Below are 23,795 nucleotides of genomic sequence, written 5' to 3'. Positions count from 1 at the left end.
GTATCTCATGTATTGCCATTGAGCATGTGATCATCTCGGAGGCCGCGAGACGGGCACAACGGCTGTCGAGCACAAATCTGCCAGATTCGGCCATGTATACATACCAAAGGACTTTTTGGACTCTGTATTCCATGGAGAAGATCTCAAGCTTTTATTTTGGCAGAAGCTCTGTGAGTTCGATGTTCATTGCTGTTAGAAATTTCATTCTAACACTTTCAGGTCTTTGTCGATGGCGATATTGCATGTGCCATTCCCTCTGTTCCAGAAGCCACATTCGGCGGGTACGATTGGTTTCTGTCGCTTGCCCGGCACGCGCGACTCTTATCTAGGGCTTTGACATATCTATTCTCGGTTGGTGTGAGAGGGAGTCCTCTCCCTTACTTTTCAAGCGCAATTGACCAGCTGAGCCATGAGTTGGAAATATGGAGGTTGTCGATACCACTCGAGATAAGACCTGGCGAGACATTGAGATTGCATGTGCTTCAAGAGTCAACTTTTCGGCCTGTGGGTCTTTGGACACACTACCTCTACAATAGCTTTCTTCTCGTACTATCTCGAGCGAAAATGCATCTATCGTCGATGTCCGATGGTATAGTCAGTGAGCCAGATCAAGCGGATGCCAAGAAAGCTATCATGGATACTTCTCGGTCGATCTTGGAGCTGACCACCTTCATCGACGTTGAGCCTTTTGCTCCTCTATGGTCAGGTCGATCAACTCATCTGAATTGCTATAGTGTGGCTAACACTTATCAAAGGGTCATCGCGGGAATGCCAATTACGGCGTTGTTTGTCCTTTTTGATTTGGTTGTCCATAATCCAAGACACCCGGAAATATGGAGTAACTTAGCCTTACTCGACGTTGCTGGTGGGCATTTTAGCCGTATTCAATATGCCAGTGGTGGAGCACTGCCGGGATCCCTCATTACAGAGTTTGCCTATATCGCAAGGGAGTATGTCAACAATCTCCATCGCCAAGGTTCAGGTGGTGTGAAAGGAGTGAAAGAGATACAATCTGCTCCAGTCACTTCGGCTGAGCCCCTAAGTCCGAAGTTACTTGATGGACCTCGGTTCGAGTCGCCTGTCATGCCCCTAGGATTTTCAGGAGATATGACCGCACCATTCCTTGTAAGCGAACTCGTCCACGAGTTAACATTGTCAAAATCTTATTAATCCATCTCCTCACATAGGGCTCTATAGATATGGCCAGCAGCCCCTCCGTGCAGGCGGAGGCGCTGAGTTTCCCGACTATCGAGAATTCGAATATTCTCAACGATGGTCTTTTGATGGGTACTGATATCATGGACCTCTTCAACTACTTTATTCCGAGCATAGACCCGGTTTTCTATCAAGGGCCAACCAACGAAAATGATCCAATGGCGACAGATATTGGACGAACCTAATGGATCTCACCACAATATATCAGACTAGGTACTTCCGTGACCAGTAATCGCTGATTATACCATATTTCTATGTGGATACTAGAGGAAGTTCAACAGAAGGACTGAAACCCTTACATTAGAGAACTATCGTGTTACAAATCAGTTTAATTTGGTCCAACCTCGCTCTAATCTATAAGCCTGTAATCCGTTAGCGATACTCCACGATGTAAAGGGGCTCATGTTAGTCTTACCTCTTAATTTGCCAGACCCGTACTTTTTTGTCTGCACGCGGCGAGTAGTCGATGTCAAATGCTTCCCCACCGCGGCCAATTCTCATTCTCAGACTCTTATTCGGGTAAAGCTCGCAGGTCCCCGGTTGATCCACCGAGAGAATGATATCTCCATTTTTCAGACCAGCTCTCTCTGCTCGCGATCCCTGTTCTAGTCCTTCAATAATGCCACTCTGAAAACTCCTGATGTCAAATCCCATATGAATGACTGGTTGTTCAAAAAGAACTGGGCCATCTTTGTCACCAAAGCTACTTTCCATATCATCCATCTCAATGATCTTCCCACCCATAAAGTTTTGAAAATGCTGGAGTGCCGTTTCATGTCCTAGCCAGCGACCAAGATAAGCTATCCAATCGCTTGCTCTGAGGACATCTCCTCTACGGCGCCGTTGCATTATGTCTGCGACAATCTCATCGATAGGACGTAAAACTCCTGCCCCCTGCTCTCTAGAAGATCGGCGGGTATAGGCGTCCATTTTGAGCATATAAATGCAACTTCTCATGAGGATTGCCGAGTTGCTATGCCAGGTTGATTCACGATATTTGAGAATCTCGCTCAAAGGGACTGAGATTAATGGATTTGTATAGTAGGCGGACAAGAAACAATTTAGCGTTTCTCGAAAATAGTCAGGTGAGCGCTGCTTAAATCGAAAGGGGAAGAAAACAGAGTATAATTGTGCAAATCCTACAAGAATGTTAGTCCAAAGCCTTACAATCCGATCAACATTGTTCACCTTTGCCAAACCACTCATTTTGTGTGCCATCCACTTCCCCATCCAGACCAACCCAACTCGCTACCATGTGATGATTCAGCAATCTCACAAGATCGTAATCGTGCGTGTATTCCGTTTCAGGGCCAAAATTAATTATGCTACTGGCGTGGTAGGTGCAACCGTAAAGACCCTGGGGGACTCTCCTAAGGAAAGTTCGGTAGCTACCTTGGGTATCTCGGAAGAATTCTGAGATCTGTGGGAAGATATTGGAAGTGTAACTTGTTACACAATCCAAGTTCGGAGGCAATTCCGCGAGCCAGTAAGTACCACTAGCATGCGGAACGGCCTCTTTGCTTGAAATTGGTGGTGGGTCACTTTTAATGGCCCCAAACATGTAGACACAATCCAGAAGAGTCTCAATAGCACCCGTCTTAAATATTGGTCCAGGGCCTTCTCCGAAGCTGCAGACCGTTCTGTTGCCCGCCGGCGTGTCCTGTAGATCCCATTCCACCACCAACTGAGTGGTAGCATTGCCGCTAACCCATCTTGGGAGGAACCATGTACCGACGAGAATTAATCCAGCCTCTTGTTTGTGAAAAGAGGATATCGACTCAAATTCTGACAGTGAAATCAAATACTTGATGACAAGAGTCCCAACAACATCTCGACCTGCCGTGTACCTCTCCCCACTGTCGTCTCGAGTCCTTTGAATCGGGAAAAAGCCTGCGCTATCACTGGCCCACGGCTTACGAGGGTCATAAACAGACGAATTACCGTTGTTGGGTTCGAAGATTGCGCGAAGAATATCCTTGCTCGGGATAATATCAAGCTTTGGGAATGTCAGCTGGATTAAGAGGCTTTGGCAACCCGATGACCCGTCAAAGACAGGCTTTAGTAGCAGCTTCACACTAAGAAGAGATGGGATCTCTTCCATCGTTCCCATTTTGGCGCACACTATCAGCAGATGAGAAGATAAATCGAATATAACTAATCTGGTCGCAAGAAGCCGGGGTATCAATTCGAATGTCGCAAGTGAGATATCTCTTTAAATGCTCCCAAAGGCTGAAGAGATAAGAGGATCAAAATGCCACAGTGTCTTTGCTTATCGTCCCAAAGACTGTATAGGAGTGGTGCTAGAGCAATCCTAAGGTGTATATGTGTCTATCTGGGTAATGAATCCGAGTGCAAGCCATGCTTGATGATAAGATCCCAGTGTTCTGTAGCATGTTCATGCGAATTGAGGGGTCCTCTGTCGCATTGGATTTGATTGGTGTGTTGTGGAGGTGTGGGTGACGGGCGCTTGAGTCACTCACACAGCCTGCGAATCACAAAGAGCTTGCAATAATAACAGATGTCTATTTCGACATGTTGATTGAGGGGTTACAAGCTTCCCGGAAATGACAATCTTGTCTGAGCCAACTCTTCTTCTATCTGCTCCCTAGGAGGCTTTTCCATTTAACATCATTGTTCTATTTATTGAAACAAGGTAGAATTACCAACCGGATTACCAGGTTCGCCAGTCACGATTTCCACCTTGGATGCAGTAGACAACCATAATTAATTCAGCTCGTCCCACTTTCAACATTCTGATACATAGCCCACCCCACCCAGTTCAAAACCTGGCGCAAGGAAAGGTGGTTGTGCATGGTGTGTCGTACGAGTCCCGTTTTTATTGTGCCCATGCGTAAAGAGACGGACACGATTTCAGGGTGACGGCTGGTTAACTTTCCTGCAAACAGTATATCGGGAGCCTTGAACGCTCCATGTCGCTCAATAGACCGCTCCTCACACAGCTTACTAGTACACATGGCTGTGTCAAAGTCTAGGAGCCATTGTGTATCCACTTGGCGCCAGGGTTACAACCTGAACAACGACTTTGTTACTGATGGCTATTTGGGATGAGATGGGGATACGTCATGAGGTAGAAATGGTGTGATTTACTCCTAGCTGCATCTCAAATTTGTCCTTGCGTTCTGTCTGGAGGTGATGCCATGACTCCAGCCTCCGAGATAAGCACGGCCAGCCTGTCGGTGGTTGCAATGATCTTGTTGGCAGGGGTTTTGATAGATGAGAGCGAAGAGAGTTCCAGCGCTGAATGTTCAGTCCCGACTTGCCGACTTATCTGGAATTTCTATTGAAGTTATAGCATCTTAAGCCTTGACCTCTGTTGTAGAGGCTAAACATATCCGTTTGGTGCCGTGCATCGATACGTGGAGCATCCCAAAAAGGCACGGCTGTTGCTCATATCGCACGTATGATAACAGAATTGGAGAAAGACGGCTTGCATACAAATTTCTATCTATATGCAGATTTATTTGAAAGGGAGCCTTCCAATGATGCCCGAGTAGCAAGATCCTTAAATGTACTAGTCGTCCTTGGGGAGGGATAGTGAAGAAGAGGGAATCTCGAAATCCGACACTTTAGCTCCGGTCTAGAGACACTTATTACTCTTGTTTTTCGATAAGGTTGAAACTCAACCAGATTACCTCTCGAATGCTAAATAATTCATACGTCCAGCAAGAGCAGACATAAAGGGTCAAGGATACATGCTCATAGAGCAAAACACATTGGCATTCGCTGTATAGATACTTTACTACCAATGGACTTTAGGCAGAATTTCCCAAGAGTCCAATTGGACGTCGATGATCTTCAGGCGAGGTTGAACGCTAGACAGCAAAGCACCTCACTATCGATAGGCCACACCTTTTCAGTGACCTTGGCGTGGCGGTGCCGCTACAAGTTCCTAAGCGAAGGATGTGCGGGGACTCTGGCCGGTCCATTCACAGCGCTCATGGGTGGTGGCTGAGGCACCCTCCCTGATTGTTAAGTGACCTCACTCGGTGATCAATCTAGAGAAGCTGAATGGAGCATGACTCTCTCAGTGGCTAGACCCACGGTGTCTGACCATATAATGGGCATCAATGAACCCATGTCCGTTTTGCACACTCTCCAGCTAAACTTTCAAAATGTCGTCGATACTCGAAACAAGCCTCCTTGGTGCTGCTCTTGCAGCGCACCAGCAACACTTCTATTCTAATGACCTCGTCAAGCAAGAATGCCGATCCGGCCATTGTTGCAAAGCCGGCCATCAGAGATGATGTCGCCATGGCCGTGGTTGAGGTGCCTTTAACCTCGTCAGGCAACCAAGAAGAACAAAAGACATCCATAACACGGCATGCAACAGGACGTATGGAAGCAGCTAGGTTGAGCTTTGCCGAAGGATCATGCTCTTCGTACCCACCAAGTCCACCAAGTCCAAGAACTCGACCTGCAGGACCTCGCAAGTTTCAATCCTCACCTGTGCTCCTCCCCGACAGCTCAGTACCATCAAGTCGCAGGAGGTCGTCGTTGGTATGGCTAATTCCCATCGCGCTGTGGAGACCTCGTCGCATCGGCAAATGGCGTTCGCCAGTGTTGATGGTCTTGTTCTTCTTCATTGGCCTTGCCCTCAGCATAACACACTGTGCGTACTACCCCAGCCTTGCTGGAAAGATCGTTGGAAGTCCGCAGAGCCAAGAGAAGAATATTCAGTGAGTAGCCTATTAATCAACTTAGAACCCGTCACTGATTATTGCAGAGTTGGTACAGCGTGTTCGTTTCTAGCCCAATTGGCGCTTACAGCTAGTGTGTGGCTGTCATATTTCCAGTGGCTCTGGCGGACAATGCAAAGATCCCAGTGGACTGTGAGGGGTCTCAATAAAGCTTTTAGTGTTGATACTTCACCAATGTCAATACTGAGTCTTGAGATGTTTCGCAAGTTCACAATCGGATCCGTCATGGCTTTCTTTGCATGGTAAAAGCAAATTCTAATCGTATATCAGTAAATGGCTTCCACTGACTGTCAAGGTGTTTAATACTGCCGCCCTTCTTCACGCCAGCAACCCTCTTTGTCTATCCTAGCATGGAGGCCGTCGAGGTCGTGATACAAGTCCCATATCTTGCCATCGCTCACAGTGATGCCGGGAGTAAATTCGCATATTCTCCACCAATGAATCAAAACACGACCAAATTCAAAGATGACGTTAGCAGGACATTCACGGGTCCGAGGACAGTTTTGTCCTTATTGTCCACGGCAACAGCATCTCAAGGCAAGATTCTATCAATCGCGGCTCCATACAACCACTCAAGCTACTCTATTGGTTTTTACGGCCCCATTGTTCAGTGTGAGACTGCCAATCGATCGACAGTTATCCTGATCGACAATTTTCTTGACGAGATGATGGCTGAACCAATGGGGACCGCCAAGGCTGCTGAAAGTGCCTACTTTGCCTTCGTCCCTGCCCGGAATGCAAGTGGCAATTTGATAGCGCTTTCGGAACAACGGCTGCAGGAGCCTTCAAACGCAACGAATGAGCTCTGGTTCACATTTGAAAGATTCGTGGTGGATGCTGCAGGCTCTAAAGACACAACTAGATTACACCAGGTGTGCTATCTTTACAACTCCACATATGACTTACAGCTCGAGTGGGATAAAGGAATCCAGAATATTAAGGGGTCTTACCAGGTGCGAGAAAAGATCTGGTTTCCCCAAGACAAGCTTGGCGATGTATCAAACCTAGCACAACACGCATACTCTGCTCTGTTCTGGAGTATCACAGATCAAGTTGTCGGGTCATTTACTTGGTATCAGGAGACTGAAACACCGAGTCCATGGCGGCCAGCACAATTTGGAGGCATTGATTCAGCTATCGCACACAACAGTCTGCTAGGGAGCTCTGATCTCGACGTTTTCTTTTGGCTTGATGAAAAATATCGCCTATACAAGGACGATAACGAGACCATCCTCTCGAGCCAAAGATTGCAAGACAAAGCACTTGCAAGGAACCGCACGCTTGATGTCTTGATTGAGGAGCTGAGTTTCAACACCACCGTCAGCTTGCTTCAGAATGGGCTCTTGACGTTAGCCATCTCTCATCGATTTTCTTTTTCACCTTCATGGGCGATTTACTGACAGTTTCTCCAGATATAATACTACAGCCAATGTCACCAAATGGGAAGATGTCAACCGATATGGCTACCTTCCCGATGGTCTCTTCATTCCATACGCTCTTGCCAACCTGTTTACACTTGTTATCGTTCTTCTAGGACTCTACTCGTATAGGAAGGACGGTGTTCTGCGCGAGAAGAAGTTTCAGGATATTGCCAGTGCGGCAGAAGACCCAGAGGTAGTCAAGATTCTCAGAACAGACCCAGTCAACGGTAGGCGTCCAACTGTAACTTTGGGAGATCTTGGTCTTCGGGTTGTTCCGGAGACAACAGCATAGACGCGGTCCCGATTCAAATTTTCAATGGCTCATTAAATAGGTAAGAAAATGATAGACGTAAGATGCGCATTTAAATACAATAGCTCGTGTTTTTGTATACGAAACTCTTTTCGGGTCATGTGTCATGTCTTCATTATAGGCAGCGCCAAGCCTACCCATACGCCCTACTAATAACATAAGCCCAGATTGCACTTGCGATATATAAGAAAACAGGTTCAATAACTCTACTTTATGTCAGGAGCAAGAAAGCAAATGCCGAAGGGAAATCTTAAGCTAGCAGCCGTGCAAGCAGCACCGGTGTTCCTCGACAAAGAGGCAACAACACAGAAGGTTTGCGCTTTAATCCGTGAAGCAGGCCACAATAGAGCAGACGTGGTTGACTTTCCGGAAGGTTTCATTCCTGGCCATCCCGGCTGGGTAGAGGCCATTCCTCTCATCGCTAAGCCCGCGCCTTCCCTGTTCTGTGAGCTTTTCAACCAAGCCGTTGAAGTGCCAGGCCCAGAGGTCGAGGCCATAGGAGAGGCATGGAAAGAAGCCGGCATCTATGCAGTTGTCGGAATCAACGAGCGCCGCGCTGGCACAACCGGTACCCTGTTCAACACGCAACTGTTCTTTGGCCGCGATGGTGCTTTACTACACAAGCATCAGAAGCACGTCCCAACCGTTGGAGAGCGTCTTGTGCATGCTCCTGGCCAGACAGGGAGCAAGGCATCTGTTCCAACAGACTTTGGCTGTCTTAGTGGGCTTATCTGTGGTGAAAACGGCAATCCACTAGCTCAGTACTCTTTGAGTTTGGATTATCCTGTGGTACATGTTGCCTCCTGGCCGCCTCACTTCGGGCCGGGATCCGATGTTCAAGGTGCCAGCAATCTCTTCACAAGCGGGCTAGCAACATCGCTAGCTTGCTACGTGATCAACTCTGTGGCAGTAGTCGGAGAGGATATCATAGCAAAATACGCTCTCGACGAGGAGACTCGCGATCTCTTGCGGGACCAAATGCAAAAGAGCCGAGGATCAATTATTGGGCTTGGGGGAAGGGTCCTAGCTGGCCCCCTGTCAGTTGGTGAGGGAATCTTGTATGCGGACGTCAATCTAGACGACCTCATCAAGTTAAAATACGGCGTCGACTACGCTGGGCATTATAATCGGCCAGAGTTGTTTGCACATCACTTCGCAAATTACTTCCGCAGAGATCCTCATAGCATCGAAATCACAGGACAAAAGGACACTCCTAGATCCGATCTTTACCGCATCCATCTCAATGCGTGTGAAGGTCTGCTTACTAGGGAATATAGTTGCGATACAGACTAGCTGACTCTTGATTCACGCAAATAGTTTCAGAGATCTCTCAGTGACTATGTAGACTTCGATTCTGGTTGCCGAAACCAACGTCACGGCGAGACGCCGGAGTGGCTTATACATGGATGCAACAAATGCAACACTAAAGGGCTTAACACTCGTCATGCCCAACAAGTCAATTGATATTGACAACCCCAAGCCATTTCTCCAAGGCTCGCTCAATAGTTCGCTGGGAAACACAGTCAATATTTCCCGTGGACATGTTGTCCGGCATTCAGAGTTTTATCGTAATATCTCGCTGCTCAGCTGCATCGGTGCCAGTAAATACCTACAACCGAATTTGGCTTGGGAGCATGTTAGGTACATTAATCATCTCGATGGAGTGGCAATAACGCACCTATCACCTAGGTGTCGCCGCTACTTGACGCGCAAACTGTAACGTGGAACAATTCCAAGGACATATATCGTCCAGCTCATTGTACTCTGCTACAACCGATGCACATCCCACGGTAGCGCACACAGTTGTGTGCAGCCACTGCCCAACGCAGCCGCAGCTATATCTTTCATACAGATGTTGACACATGTGCAGTACTTTTCTTAATTCGTTGATTTCTTTAAAAATTCCGCTATAGTTTAAGGCTTTAGTGTTTGATAACAACTGTCGTGAGATAGTAAAAGTCCCATGAGTTGTAGCTAAATACATAGCTTTATGGTGACTACCGTTCTCGCCTCCCAACGCCCCCGCTCAGTCAGCATCACAGCCAAGCGGCCAGAAGCTTCCAGAGTGCATCGAGGCACCCAACATCATTTCGAACCTCTCAAAAATTGTAGACGTGAGGGTATCATCTAGTTTTCACCGTAATTCTATGAGACAGATGACTAGCAGGGAAAGAAAAAAGAAAGGTAAAAAAAAAAACCCTTAGTGCACTCAGTATCATTCCGCGATGTCCCCGATTTTATCTGAAAAATTGACATCTTGCGGCATATCCACACTGGTTGTAATCTCAATGCCTTTGGAGCTATACAGAGGAAGCGCTAAACGGACGCCCTTGATCGATATGTTTCCTGAACGAATTGACAATCCGGAAAAGATCTTCGCGACTGATGGGGGCATTGGTGCCTGACTGTGAAGCAAAGTCCCCTTCAGAACGAGGAGGAAATCGTTTGCTAAAGGGAGGAATGTTCCTGTATTAAACAAGATGCGACAGGCTCGAGTAAAGACCTCGGTTGATGCAGTAGAGGTGCCTAAACCACCGATAACAGACTCCGCAGCGGAGAAGCAAGCCTGCATGAGCCAGTACTCGTGGCGCGGTCCGAACGTAGCGCGATAAGCCCAGATATTGGATATCAGTGTCATGGCATGTGTCAATCGTAAAGTTGATGCGGTACCGTCTATACCGAACATCCAGGTAACGCCATGCGCGAAAGGCCCCAGAAGCTTGAGAATTGCCATGTCAAACGTGGTACTGTGAAGCGTTGAGACATAAATTAGTCCAAGAAGGAAGCCAAAAAGAAAAGCTGGCTCGCACTTACTGTAGAAATACTACTGATGGAAGAATATTACTGAATGCCTGGAGATTATCAGGTAGAAGGGCCTTCCAATCAGCCATCTTTCGGTAAAGCTTGACGGCGCCGTCGTAATCCGGAACAAGCGCCTGTCCTGTGTTGGAGCGAGAGGCAACGAGAGACAGTACCTGCTCGATCAACTCGGCCAGAACGCACTCAGCTTGAAAAGCCTCCTGAGACAGCGAGCATCGAGGAAGACTGGAAAGAGGGTAGGGCGACCAGAGGTGGATTGTCATGTCGGTATATGCCAAAAATTGCGCCTCGTTTTCAAACATCTTGATTATTCTGGGCTTGCTAACGTGAGATGCTTCCACAAATGCCAGCGAAAGTTTCCTTGCGAACTGTTAGCCATATTTGGCAGGCAAGAACGACTGCACGAGACATACGTTAATAGAGAATAGAAACCCCAACATATGCATGAGATTGCGTGCCATTTCCGTTGCGCGGCTGGTTCGGCCATACGAGTCCCCGTGGGTATAGTGGTTATGCTGAGACCTAAGCATTCATGGACATGATACAGCTCGTTGAGGAGATCAACAGCCCGAGATTTTTTGCCACAATTTCCTTCATATACCCAAAGTAGTGCAAGGCCTTGTACAAGAGTAATCGATTGGTAGTTACGCTCGGTCTCCAGGAGCTGAAGTGCCTCGTCGGCAAAGGCTCGGCTGTGGTCAATGGGTGAGCCTAACAGGTTATCTTGTTTATAGTATATCTGCAATTGATACCTGTTATCATTTGGTATCTTCTCCATCGGTTTGGGTCATCTTACCGAAGCGACGGCCATTAGTGAGTTGACTAAGAACTGCGAGCAAAATCGCACTTCTACATTTGGATCTCCTGTGAGATCTTCCAAGAACATGGTCCTGTCTACAACTCGGCAAAGTGTATGATCCCAAGTCCAAAATAAGTTTAGCAAATGTGTTAAGTGCTTATCATCCTGCGATACTGATGTCCATTGCGAGAGGGGTAGGGCCCCTATAGGAAGGCCATTATAAATGCTGCTGTTTCTGCTCGAGTCGCTGCTGAGGCTAACCAGGAAATGTCAGCAGTGCGACTTCTTTGGAGATGGATTGGAAATTGAACCTTGCGCTGAGTTCTCGAATGTCAAAGGCCGATGACTCTAGAATGGGAGTGAGCCTAGGTGCTGTATTAAATTGTTAGACGGCAAAGCCTGTCGTTTTCTCTTTCTCATTCCGAAAGTATAAAGCTTACATGATCCCTGTGGAGAACTGAGCGCGGGCAATAGCAGGTTGGCGTCTGCTATCAAACCGACAGCATCATCTAGAGTACTAGCTTCGCGGATACTTTTCAATATCGAGATGGATTCGACATCTGACCTTTGACGTAGCATCTCAAGTACGGTGCGCAGATTCGAAGCCTGTTCTACTTGTTGTTTCTGGGACTCACGCGGCGTCATGCCTTCCGGTACAGGATACCGGCACTCGACATTACTGTTCATGCATTGCGAGCAGGCAGGGCGAATGCCATCGCACTAGAAGACTTAGTATTTCAGTTCGGCCGCGGGGTCAGGACAGTACGAACCCGGACTTTGCGTTTGCGACAGCCTGGAAGATACAGTGAGACATGATTGATTTCGAGTGTATACATTAAGAGAACTCACCTTCACAAGCTGCCAGAGCCTTGTCGCGCTTCCGTTTCAGCGGAGCAGTATTCTCTTGGTTGGAATCAGACCCATTGGGAGCTTTGGGCTTGGGTAGGAGCAGGCGTGCTTTCTTTGCGGCGTCCATGTGTATACAAGTTCGCGACCGGGCCTGGGATTAGAGATTCAGATAATAGCAGCCGAAAAGGGTCAAGTCTATTGTTGCAGGATCGGCATGAAGGGAACAAGGCTGAACGTGAAGAGTCGTTGGTGAATTGCCCGCATTGATATGGAGTGACGTTCGAGCATCTCTACGTCATTTTGTCGCAGAGCCCGCGCCCAATAAGCAGTAAGGTTGCAAGCTCCGGAACAGATGTCCGAAGGTCGAATTATTCGCCCTTTGCCACTACATGTTATTTTAGTGAAACAAGTCTATTGAACCTGATAGTATAATAAATTTAGTAGAGTTGCGGCACATTAAATTGTCAATAACACTCGCCTGCAGTGGTATCTGTCAACATCGCACAGACCATGTCTGTGGTAGTCAAGCGCCCAGATAAGCGCGATCCGAGAGATTAAAAATTGTAACGATTTAATAAGGAATTTTGCGAATGACACAAAGAAGGCATTCAGTTTTAGAAAACCGTACAGGTAGGGGGAAGGTGAGATGCAAGGCCTGTGTGACCTGGATTGCCAAGCGGCGCACGCCCCCGGTGTTATCTGGCGGCTGGTCCGTCAGCTTTCCACACGGATTTTGCAATCTTCTCAACCTCTATGCCCTTAATCCAGGCTTTACGGATGCGCCTGGTGTTCGTAATGTCTTCCAAGGGGTTGCCTTCGACAAGAACCAGGTCTGCGCGTCGGCCAGATTGCAGCAGTCCGCGATCACGCAACTTGAAAGCCTCAGCCGGGACGGTTGTTGCCGCCCGTAAAGCGTCTCGATTGGATAACCCTGCTCGAACAAGCAGTTCCATCTCCTCATGCAGACTCTTGCCAATATCCACAGGAACCCGGTTCATCTGATTTGCATCTGTTCCGGCACATATACGGACTCCAGCGTTATAGAGCAGCTTGACAGACCGTAATGCATTATCGAAATCAACTTCTGCCTCGCTAGTCTCTCTCATAAGTACCACCATTCGGCGCATAGCGCAAAGGGTTGGTACACAGACTACATTCCTTGCAGCAAGTGTCCGGACTGTCTCTTCATCGAGCTCGCCGTCGATTGGCACGTGGATGAGGACATCAAATCCTGCGCGAATGGCACGGTGATAGCCCTCTGCAGTTGTAGCGTGGGCAATGGCCTGCAGCCCTTGATGATGTGCCGCAACAACGAGCCTCGCAAGCACCGCGTCCTCAAGCCCCGGGGCATCCGTCACGGCCTTGAGGTAGTCTGCACGTCTTGGGCCATGGACGCGTCTTGCCACAAAGTTGTCGGCCTCGGCCTCCGTGCGCACCATTTCTGTGTCCCGAAGTGAAAATTGACGTACTGTCTCGCTGTCTGGGTCCGCCGCAACGGTTCCCGTAGCGAAGTATGATGGTAGACCTGTTTCGTCAGCTGATGCGGTTCGCATAGCCTGGTTTTCGGCCGTGGTGCTACTCTACGTTAGTCACTGTTAGCATGTGTGCAACGTTTTAGATAGAACTTAGGGAAGACGGGAAATAGTCTGTAATCAATGTTGGTGAACCACTTAGTCAAAAGCCGTCTTTATAGTATGCATTCCTGGTTCCAATATGAATCCGGACTGCAGTGACTAGATGCTGAAGAATGCCACTCACCATGTCAACGACCGTAGCAATTCCAAATGACGCAAAGATGTGCAGGGCTGAGTTGACAGCTGCGGCATCAATATGGCAGTCGATGAAGGCGGGGAGCAGGGTACAGCCAGTTCCATCGATGATGCTGTCGGTGTTTTCGAGAGACATGTCATTCATGATCGCTCCTGGACTGGCTTCGAACCGAATGGTTGATGAGGGCCTGGCCTCGTCGTCTTCAAAGAGAGTGGCATTTGTGACTGCCAGAATAGTCATCATGGGAGGAGGGATGGTCGAGATCTATCGACTAGACGTGGAGTAGTCGTACGGGGTGGTGTGCGTCTCTAGACTCTGGCTGGGCAAGGTTGTGCCGGGTTTTTGCTTGGTGAGTCTTCCCGCTGGTTTGACTCTACGGACTTCCAATACAACTCTATGTAAACATGCAAGTACCTTGCAGTAGCCGCCAGATCAATGTTAGTTTGCGAGTCTTGTGGTGTGCTGGGTAAGTCGTCTGGTAGTCTGGGGAAATGTTGGGGGTTTGTCGCGCGTCGAGTTGAGACAGTGTTCTTCTTCTATGGATGATTATTGTCTTGCTTGCTGGGGTACCTTTGGCAAGCTCTAGTAAGTCAGGCAAGGTTGGTTGTGTTGTGTTGTGTCAAGTCAAGTCAAAATGAGGTAGATGGGGAAGTGTCTTGTCGTTGGTCTCTATGTAGACACGACTTAGCTTGCCTTACCTGATCTAAATGCGCATGTGTGGAGTGGCCTGGACGACCGACGACCGACCCAAGCCAAAATGTTCGAGGCTTTTGGTCACATGTACGTCATTGTTATTATTCAAGGGCTCTTGCGCCTCGTAATTCTTGAGAAGCATCGAGCTGCGCTCCAGGAGTCACTCCTATAAGCAATAGGCGTGCAATCAAAGATACACCAGCGCATCAACACTTGCAAAGTAGACGTTTGCAGCATCGGCATTATTACGTGAGCGCAATCATGTTCGTGCGGATCGCCTGTCAAATCTCGCCGCCCATGCTTCCGACGATGTGATCTTTGCCGTTGCCCAATTGGAGGCTTTCTTCACGACGGAAGGTTGCTTGAAACCCGCCGAAACAGTGGGAACGAAAATCCCATCGCTTTTGATCAAAATATAGAGAAACTTGTTTAAGAACTCAAAAAGGTGTGACGCGGCGGAAGATAGATATTAATGTGGAGGAGGTTAGGCAAGTGATAGGCCTGTCCGGGTCGGAGGCCACTCCCGCATAATCGGCCACAATGGTTGGACAGAAGGGCCGAGCTACCCTCACAAGACAGCCAGCCTCTTCTAGTCACCTGCATTCTTCTTCGAGGTTCGTTCCCTGACTGGACTGGTCTGTACTATCAAGAGACGACGGAAAATACACAAACGATTCTAGTGTTGGCTATCAAGGAAGTCTGTTGATCCCACTACTCTCTGTTGAGATCTGCTAGCTCGACACACAGGCACCCCTACAAGGTTCGAAAATGAATGTCGCACGACAAATGACAAGCTTGTGGACAAGAACGAATCTTCCATCTCATACAAGTACCTAATCTACATGCCAAAGCGGGCCATCTAAAAGCCGTCCAAAGTACCAAATTCCAGACCATGCTTCTTGCAGGTCAACGCCATACGCAAATCATCAGTGACCCCCTAAACACCACTCCTAGCAGCGAGATCCCGTACAGCTTCAGCCATGGCAGCGGCGTACTCTAGGCAAATCTCGCAAGACTGTGTTATTGCAATGAAGGGGCCATCCACGTCGACTTCTTAAACCTGGCGCAAATCCCCATAATGTAGATTTTTGGTCCACCGGGGTAGCTTCCGATCACGCTCGTACATAAAGCCGCAGTTATTGCAGAGGCTCTGTTTTCAGGTAACGTTAGTGATCAGTCGTCGCAAGTGACGAGGCCGCGTAGGTCATGACTTACCCTCGCCCCGTACGGGCCATCTCTGACTGCCCAGACGCTGCTTCCCCAGACCCTACAGTGGCTGCATCGCCAGTTCAGTCGTTCCTGCTCGGTGAGTGTTCCACCACCGCCATAACCACCGCCACCTACGTCCGGTGTACCTCGGCCGCCGGGTGTTCCCGAGCGAAGGGGCGACAAGCTTCGGAAACGCTTCTTCTTCTTACTTCGCTCGCCTCTGCCCATTCGCTCTTCTTCTTGCTCAATGAGACCACCGAAGCCAAAGCCCAGCGGCACGCCGCCCAGCATGCCTGTATTACTGCTGAATCTCGCTGTTTCTCTGCGCAATCGTCGGATTTGTCTCTCGCGATCGCCCTCCCTCTTCTCGATCTCTTCCTTGGACAAGACCTCAACCTTTGGCTCCCACTCATCTGCCAGCTGTTCGGGATCGTAACGCCAGCCAGCGCCTTCGCCGCCCACCGTCATCAGCGCATCGTTAGGGAACTCTGCGCCACCGACAGCCCCGGACCCCGCCCAACCAGCTACTAGGCCACCAGCTTCGCAAGCCTCCTTTTTCAGACGCAAAACCGCCTCGTAGATGGCGTGCGTCAGAGCAGGAATCCATTCACCTGTAAGTCCCAAGTCGGCGCATGTCTGCTTCGCAAATGCCTCCGCCGTGCCAGGTGGGTGCAAGAGCGACCACTCGAACTTGTCTGTGTAGAGCTGGTTGGAAAGGTTGACGTTGAGGTTGATGATGCAGCGGTAGGTGTCATCCGGATTGTGTTCAGTGTCATCTTCCTCGGGGTCGTCCGAGATGAGCGTAGCTGTAGCCGTGACCTCTGGCACACCAACTTGCACCGGCGCTGGTGCAGAGACCGAGCCTGGAACCGGCGTTCCTGGGCCCAGCTTGGACGGCGTAGATGGAACGTGTGGTAAACCGTTTCGTGGAGTGTCCGCGCGACTACCACCTGCAGCAGGAATTGGTGTCGAAGAATCGCGACCGCCGTTTGCGGCAGGTTTAGGCGCCTCAGGAGCGCTGCTCTGATGTTGTGAGTGAAAGAGCGGGTGTAGAGCAACTCCAGCATATTCCTCTAGCTGCGTTCGGATCTGCTTGCTGATCTCGGCAATGATGGTATTGCGATTTGGGAGGTCGAGGTCCTGGACCAGTGTCGTAGCGAACTGGTCGGTGGTGATTAAAGTCTCATGGAGATTCCACAAGAATGTATCCTTCAGTCTGTATGGCACTGTCGTCTCGGGGGTCTTGTACATGGGGTTTGTAGGATCGTATCCGGGCTGATTCGGCATAGGGATGAAGGGAGGATTGGGCGTAAAGGCCGGAATGTCGACGTCGATCCGGATCGGAATAAGGGTGAGTGGAAGACAGGCCTGTGCATAGTTCTGCATATCTGACTTGGAGTTCTTGCTCTTGATCATCCAGTCTCTGAATATTCCTTGCATCTCTACCGGCGACGACGTCTCCTTACCAACCTTGTCAGTTGGATCTATCTTGGCCGCGCTATCGTCCCTTCGCAGACTTCGAAGGCCAGTGGGTCGCCGTCGGCTATCATCGTCGTCGTCATCATAGTCATCGTAACCATCCTCAGCATAGTTGATAACGGTGGTACCACGCTTTGTGGTCCTTGAGAGGGGCCCAGATGGTGCAGCAGAGTGGATATTGGGGGTCAAGAATGAGTTGTTGTAGACTCGTAGGCGAGGCGCATACGAAGACGTAAACGCCTGGGGTTGCGATCTTGCCGCCATCCTGATGACTTGCAATCCAGATGTGGATGATTTTACTGCCTAGCGCATCCCAATCGAATCATGAAACAGGCGTGAAAGAAGGGACGCAGGCTGAAGGCCTCGCAAGCTTGAAGTCGAGGCTGGTAGAGCTGCCCTGGTCCGCGAGTGAGATGGGGCCGTCAAGGGACCAATGGCCTGCACTGCCTAGCAAAGACTGTGTTGTACAGTCAGATCTCGTCGGCACCAGAGTTCAGGCTGTTTGATCAAGCTGTCGGCTCCAATTTGATGAAGTTAGTGAACAGATTGTCGCAGGCGCACACTTGGAGGTTTGCATTTTTGCAGTCGCGTCAGCTAGGTTCACCTGTCGCGAATCTTTCTGTCCAAAGCACAGACCATGTGCTAAACTAATCTGGCCAAGTACCACCTCTGCGCCAGTGCAGCCAAGCTAAGGCAATGGTGGCAACACCTGGCAAACAGCTGTCAACTCCCCTCCTCCAACCTATGGCAGTCGCAGTCTTATCTTTCTGGGGTGGCTCTTTCCTTTGTGGTCGACACTCTCAGGTAGTTCTCATCATGGGTTCATCGCCATTTAATCACATTTCCTAAATATTGTCGAAAGCCCCATTTACTCACATATTTCTGATTTGATTCACCAAAGAAATCTCGTGTGGCCTTTTTGCCATGGACCACTCAAATAGGAGCGTTTGGTGGTCGGTACAGCACACCATTGGGAAAGGCCCAAGCAGGCAGCTCGCACCAGGCGATGCCACTGAAATGAGCCACTCCTCGGATCCGATATATGATCGGCATTTCTTCATATCCAGCGCCACAAGGCCATTGTACACCCCTTGTTTGGATCTGGATGAGTGTTTGGGGCATTTTCTCAATACGCTCTTACTTCGACATCACAATGAAGGCGAGTCCAGTCATTTTTGCTGGCACAAAGATCTGAATCAAGCAAGTAAGCAAGCAGGAACTTCCAGCTTTGCATCATTTCGCCGCATTGCCCTGCATCAATCTTATTACTACCCTGTGTCTTTCTGGCAAAACAATCGGGACAGACCTGCCTACCTCCTCTGCAGCAAGTGTAATAGGTCAAGGTTCAACTGGATAAGCTCACTTGGCTCACTTAATATCGCCAGCTAAGCACGCTATTGCACAACCCCACCACCCCATATGCGGATGCAGGCCGGCGAACATAGCGTCCCCTTGAGGCCTGCCGCAGACCTTCCGCCTTCTGCTTAGCTCCCGTTGCCATCCTCCAAGCTCCAGCTCCTTGCACGGAAGGTCGTATTGTCCTTCTCGGGATTCCAGGCTGCCTTGCGAGCATTGCCCTGCCAAAACGCGTCAACCAGACCTCGGACTAGTCAGCTCTCAGCAGACACAGGTCCGGATCCACGGAAAGCTCCTGCTCACCTTCCTTACCCTGGCTTGCCTGGCACGGCACAGCAAGCAGTAAACAGGTGTGATCGGCCGCCCGGAGGAGAGCTTCCTCTCCTGCTATATACCCAGCACGGCCCAGCTGCCGCCGCTCCCAGGTAAGTGCCATTTCCTTTCTCATCCTCAAGTCGACGCGCCTGGTCTGGGAAAATGGGGTTCAAACAGCTTTTTACCGCGTCGTTGGGCCTTCTGGGCGGATGCGAGGCCCTCAAAACACACTTCACCATCAAGGAGCTGAAGGAGGTCGCTGCGCTCGATGCCGAGTTGAATGCAAAGTACAGCACCCGCGACACGGACCCGTCATTGCTCTATCCGGCTCGGTACTTGGACGTGCCAATTGACCACTTCCACAATGACTCTCTGTATGAGCCGCATACCAATGAGACCTTCAAGCTGCGCTACTGGTTCGATCCAAGCCACTACAAGGAAGGCGGCCCTGTCATCGTCCTGCAGAGTGGCGAGACGTCTGGCGTAGGAAGACTTCCGTTCCTACAGAAAGGCATTGTTGCCCAGCTAGCTGAAGCTACTGGTGGACTCGGAGTTATTCTCGAACACCGCTACTACGGCACAAGCTTCCCCGTCTCTGATCTCAGCATCGAGAGCCTTCGGTTTCTCACCACCGACCAAGCTCTAGCGGACATGGCCTACTTCGCAAAGAATGTCGTGTATGAAGGACTAGAAGACTTCAATCTCACAGCCCCAAATACTGCCTACATTGCATATGGTGGCTCCTATGCCGGCGCTTTTGTCGCCTTCCTGCGAAAAATATATCCAGAGATATACTGGGGCGCTATTAGTTCGAGTGGCGTCACAGAGGCAATCTGGGACTACTGGCAATATTTTGAAGCTGCGCGCCTCTTTGCTCCTGGAGATTGCGCTATCACGACGCAGAAGTTGACGAATGTGATTGACAATATCCTGATTGGAAAGAACGGCACGGAGTGGGTTGACAGAATCAAGACCGTCTATGGTCTGGGCAATGTTACTCGCAGCGACGATTTTGTTAACTCCATCGACGGCGGTATCTATGGGCTACAGAGCACCAACTGGGACCCGACCCAGAACGACACCTCGTATGGCGAATATTGTGACACGGTCAGCAGCGATTCAGTTGTCTATGCTGGCACGGAGCCCCTCCGCACCGAGGTGACAGAACTACTCGATGTTGCGGGATACGCTGATGAGGCTGACGTTCTTACCAATCGAATGCTGAACTATATTGGGTGGATTAATTCGACTGTGGTAGTCCCCTGCGCTAGTACTGGGGCGAGCCAGGATGAGTGCTTCACCAGCTATGCTCCGGACTTCTACAGACAGGATGACATCTCCCAGACTTGGAGAGCTTGGCCGTGGCAGTACTGCACAGAGTGGGGCTACCTACAGACTGGCTCGGGCTACCCACCAGACATTCTGCCCCCTATCTCTCGACTCGTTGACATTGAATTCTCGACAATCATTTGCCGGGATGCTTTCAATATTTCTACACCTGCGAAAGTCGAGAGGATCAACCAGTGGGGTGGCTTTTACATCTCATACCCACGCCTGGCGATTGTGGACGGTGAGAAAGATCCATGGCGGGCAGCAACACCTCATGCTATCGGCATAAATGAAGACAGAGCCTCAACCATCTCGCAGCCATTCATCCTTATCAAGGACGGCGTGCACCACTGGGACGAGAACGGACTGTTCCCGAACGAGACTACGGCCGAGCTGCCGCCTGCCCCGGTTAAGGAGGCGCAGGCAGCAGAGGTCAAGTTCGTGAAGCAGTGGATGCAGGCGTGGAAGTGTACGAAGACCGGAGACTGTTCGTGCCCAAGTAAGTGATACTAACGAGTATAGCAGATAAGGATCAACTTGAACGGCCAGATGAGCTATAGTGAGCAAAGTATTGGAGCCAGCGAGTCCATCGGAAGGCACATGTATTCGGTACGCAATAGATGGTATAGCAATAGCCTTACACAGCATTGAATAAAAGCATCAATATCTCCAATTACAGGATCTTTGTCCCGTGTCCATCTCGTGTCCTATGTAACCCGTTCGCCTCACTTTTCTATAGACAATACCCGAAGGCGAATGACTCGCAGTATAGAACATCGAATGTGACTCTTCACGTCCGCCAGGACAGCCTTGCAGATCTCAAACTCATTTCAAGGGTCGGTAAAGCAGCACCTGAAGCTGCTGCTGCCGGGACATCGGTTGCCTAGCGCAAGTTCACCGTTAGCTTATATCCTACTCGCTCTGTTCTGAGATTGGGAAAGAAGAAGTCGAATGGTGACTTACGTGGGCCGAGATATTGGCACTCAGATGTCCATTTGCACTCGGTGAAGAATCCGTCGCAGTGATTGATTATACATCCCACAACGTTATTTGGGTCGTTGGGACATGGCCAGTGGTCCGTCTTGCCGGTGACAAGAGTCCCTTTCCACTTCCCTGTGCAGACACCTTTGTCGAGACAGATACAATCTCCGTCCTTATTGAAACTGCCCGAGCAGGGCCCGCCGACGTAGCCGAGTGCCAGGGAGGGTAGCATCAGCATAGGTGACAATTGTGAAAGCTTCATTGTGAGAGCTGCTCTTGCTTGGTATTGAGTTCTTGTTGAGGTGATGCTGTCTTCGACGCAAAGGCCCTTCAGTCTGCAAATATCCGATTTATGTTCTTTGGGCGAGCCATCACGACTATTGAAACCAAGGCACACAAAAGATTGGCAAAGTCAGGATCACACGCTCATCACGTTGTCTATTGGGCATTGTAGTTGAATTACACCGCGTCTTACTTTGCTAGCCATAGCTGATGGTGGCGTTTCATTAGCACTTGCAAATTGCGGCTGCTGAACCGTCGAATCAACAGTGCAGCGTTCCTGTTCCAGGTCTAAAATAAACTCCCCCACAATGCCTGTGACGCATGGGGCTGGGGCTATGTCAAGGGATTCAGTCTATTATAAATACCTTGGCTTTCAACGATCCCTTGGCAACATGTCTCTTATCTTCCAACTGCAAATCTGAAGACCGTCGTATTTCGTATCAAGCTGCTTCTTTCAAGATAACGCATCTTCAAAACCTAGTCAGGCTTTTCTTATGTCTTCATTTTACCCATGCGGGCTATGTAATTAGTGAAGAATGAACGATCAATGGCTTCCGGTGTCTCCTTCGACAGTGATTTTATCTTCCCACCCATCTCTCATGAGATGGATTGCTTGGCATCTCGTATATCTGGTGACCTGCAGGTTCGTACACCACGTGAGGCACGCCCATTTCGTGTCGTAACGGCGTTCCTGTCTCGAACAGAGCTTGACCTTCTTGAAGCTCTTGTATTTGGTCTTGATTGTTGAAGGTGAAGCTGTTCGACATCTCCGGGCCTAGTGGTTCTTTAAATTGAGGTTTTGACTGCGCCGAGCCTATTCTACTCCGTCTCTTCCAGCACCAGACAGATAGGGCTGCTGTAGCAGCAACAGCAGCGGCACTGCCAATAGATATGCCTACAATGACTCCAGATGATAGGGCATTATGTCTTTCAGGCGGCAAAGTCGTAGTTGTGTTCTTGTCATCCTCAGCTGGCAGTACCGTCCACAATGAGGTTCACGAGTTCTCAAACGAGTCAATGGAGTTTTCAGAGATAGTCGTGTCGTCTGGCCCAAATGTCCGCATCACACTTTGATTCATGTCTGGTCCTGGTGCTTTGACCAGATACATAACGTACTTTTCAAAATTGAGCGCGAAAAACGCGGCTTGCAAAAAGGCCCTCCCAAGAACCCACCACCCTTGGGTACTGTTGAAAGGCCTACAAGGGAAGTATGGTGTTGCTTGTCGACCAGTGGGGCATCGAGTGTTAGATTGAGCAGCCGGAAGGGCACCTTGATCGTGATGTTTGTTGCCTCCGTGTCTGAGAGAACGAAACCCATGTACGCAGACGATCCTGTAATACGAGAGTATTGCGGGTCATCCACGTTCCATGGGTAGAGCCCCAGCCCTTCATTCCATGTCACGGGTAGATGGCCTGCGGCGGCTTCGCAAGTACCTAGAGGAAGGTATATATGGCGCCGCTGGATTTGGCTTCACCACTGCTGACCCAAGCTTTCCCCCCTCATCTCTGGTTATCTCTGCCGCTAGTTCATTGTCTCTCAAACCCTGATAGACGCTTCCAACGTCAGTGAGAAGTGGCGAGCCTCCTGTCTGAACTGCCAGCGTAACGTCGAGCAGGAATCCTTTTGGCCCTCGATCGCTCTCGAAGGGAAATGCTTTAACGGAGCCTAACGATTGGTTCTGCTCATATCCTCCGAGGATTAATGATCCTGGTTGATTAAGCGCAGCGCTACCCATGTGCACTGAGAAGAACTCAAACGTCACTTTCCCGTCTGCCTTCAACTTGGGCAGGAACCTCGAGTCGTTGGCCAGGACTTCCGAGTCATTAGTATATATGGAGCTCCAAAGTATGGCCCTAGCCCAAGTATCCCAACTTCAGGTATATAATGTTTGCCTTCAGGATAGAACATCCCCCACGTGTCCATGACAAGTACGCTAGCATTGATCTCGAAGGGAAGTGTGTTATGTGTCGACACGCTGATACTGTCATAGTACTCGAATCCGTCTGAGGTCTCATTCAGGAAGCCAATCGAACCCCAGTCGTCTGCGTAGTTCATGCTGTATCCTGTCTGACTGCTGTGGAGGAGGAGTCCGCCGAGTAATTCCCGCCAACTTTCGACCCCAAAACTTGTGCCATGCCCACACCACTTGGCCAAAATACCATCACAATAGACTTGCAGACAGAATTAGTTTGGCTCACTACATTCCGACCAATGAGGTGAGCTGGGTGAGCCTCGTTACTATAAGCTC

At 49.6% G+C, this 23,795-nt stretch overlaps 4 protein-coding genes across 4 annotated transcripts; 2 read left to right on the top strand and 2 right to left on the bottom strand.

Moving 5' to 3' along the window:
• Positions 1 to 6,731: 6,731 nt before the first annotated feature.
• UCRPA7_663 (putative nitrilase cyanide hydratase and apolipoprotein n-acyltransferase protein) lies at positions 6,732 to 9,001 on the top strand (the record flags this gene model as incomplete). The annotated part of the gene is made up of 4 exons (XM_007913257.1): positions 6,732 to 6,805; positions 7,346 to 7,581; positions 7,885 to 8,919; positions 8,982 to 9,001. 4 exons carry the CDS (start codon positions 6,732 to 6,734, stop codon positions 8,999 to 9,001), a joined length of 1,365 nt encoding a protein of 454 aa, XP_007911448.1.
• A 3,826-nt stretch (positions 9,002 to 12,827) lies between these two features.
• Positions 12,828 to 14,145, bottom strand: UCRPA7_662 (putative amidohydrolase protein; the record flags this gene model as incomplete). Its single annotated transcript, XM_007913256.1, has 2 exons — positions 12,828 to 13,712; positions 13,891 to 14,145. 2 exons carry the CDS (start codon positions 14,143 to 14,145, stop codon positions 12,828 to 12,830), a joined length of 1,140 nt encoding a protein of 379 aa, XP_007911447.1.
• A 1,504-nt stretch (positions 14,146 to 15,649) lies between these two features.
• On the bottom strand, positions 15,650 to 17,547 carry UCRPA7_661 (putative snf5-domain-containing protein; the record flags this gene model as incomplete). Its single annotated transcript, XM_007913255.1, has 2 exons — positions 15,650 to 15,745; positions 15,811 to 17,547. 2 exons carry the CDS (start codon positions 17,545 to 17,547, stop codon positions 15,650 to 15,652), a joined length of 1,833 nt encoding a protein of 610 aa, XP_007911446.1.
• A 1,569-nt stretch (positions 17,548 to 19,116) lies between these two features.
• On the top strand, positions 19,117 to 20,790 carry UCRPA7_660 (putative serine carboxypeptidase s28 protein; the record flags this gene model as incomplete). Its single annotated transcript, XM_007913254.1, has 1 exon — positions 19,117 to 20,790. The coding sequence occupies one exon, from the start codon at positions 19,117 to 19,119 to the stop codon at positions 20,788 to 20,790; it is 1,674 nt and encodes a 557-aa protein (XP_007911445.1).
• Between the last annotated feature and the right edge of the window lie 3,005 nt (positions 20,791 to 23,795).

The sequence above is a fragment of the Phaeoacremonium minimum genome (assembly GCF_000392275.1).
Source record: "Phaeoacremonium minimum UCRPA7 unplaced genomic scaffold PA7_03_scaffold_39, whole genome shotgun sequence".
Classification (NCBI taxonomy): Eukaryota; Fungi; Ascomycota; class Sordariomycetes; order Togniniales; family Togniniaceae; genus Phaeoacremonium; species Phaeoacremonium minimum.
This window is presented reverse-complemented; position numbering and strand designations above follow the sequence as displayed.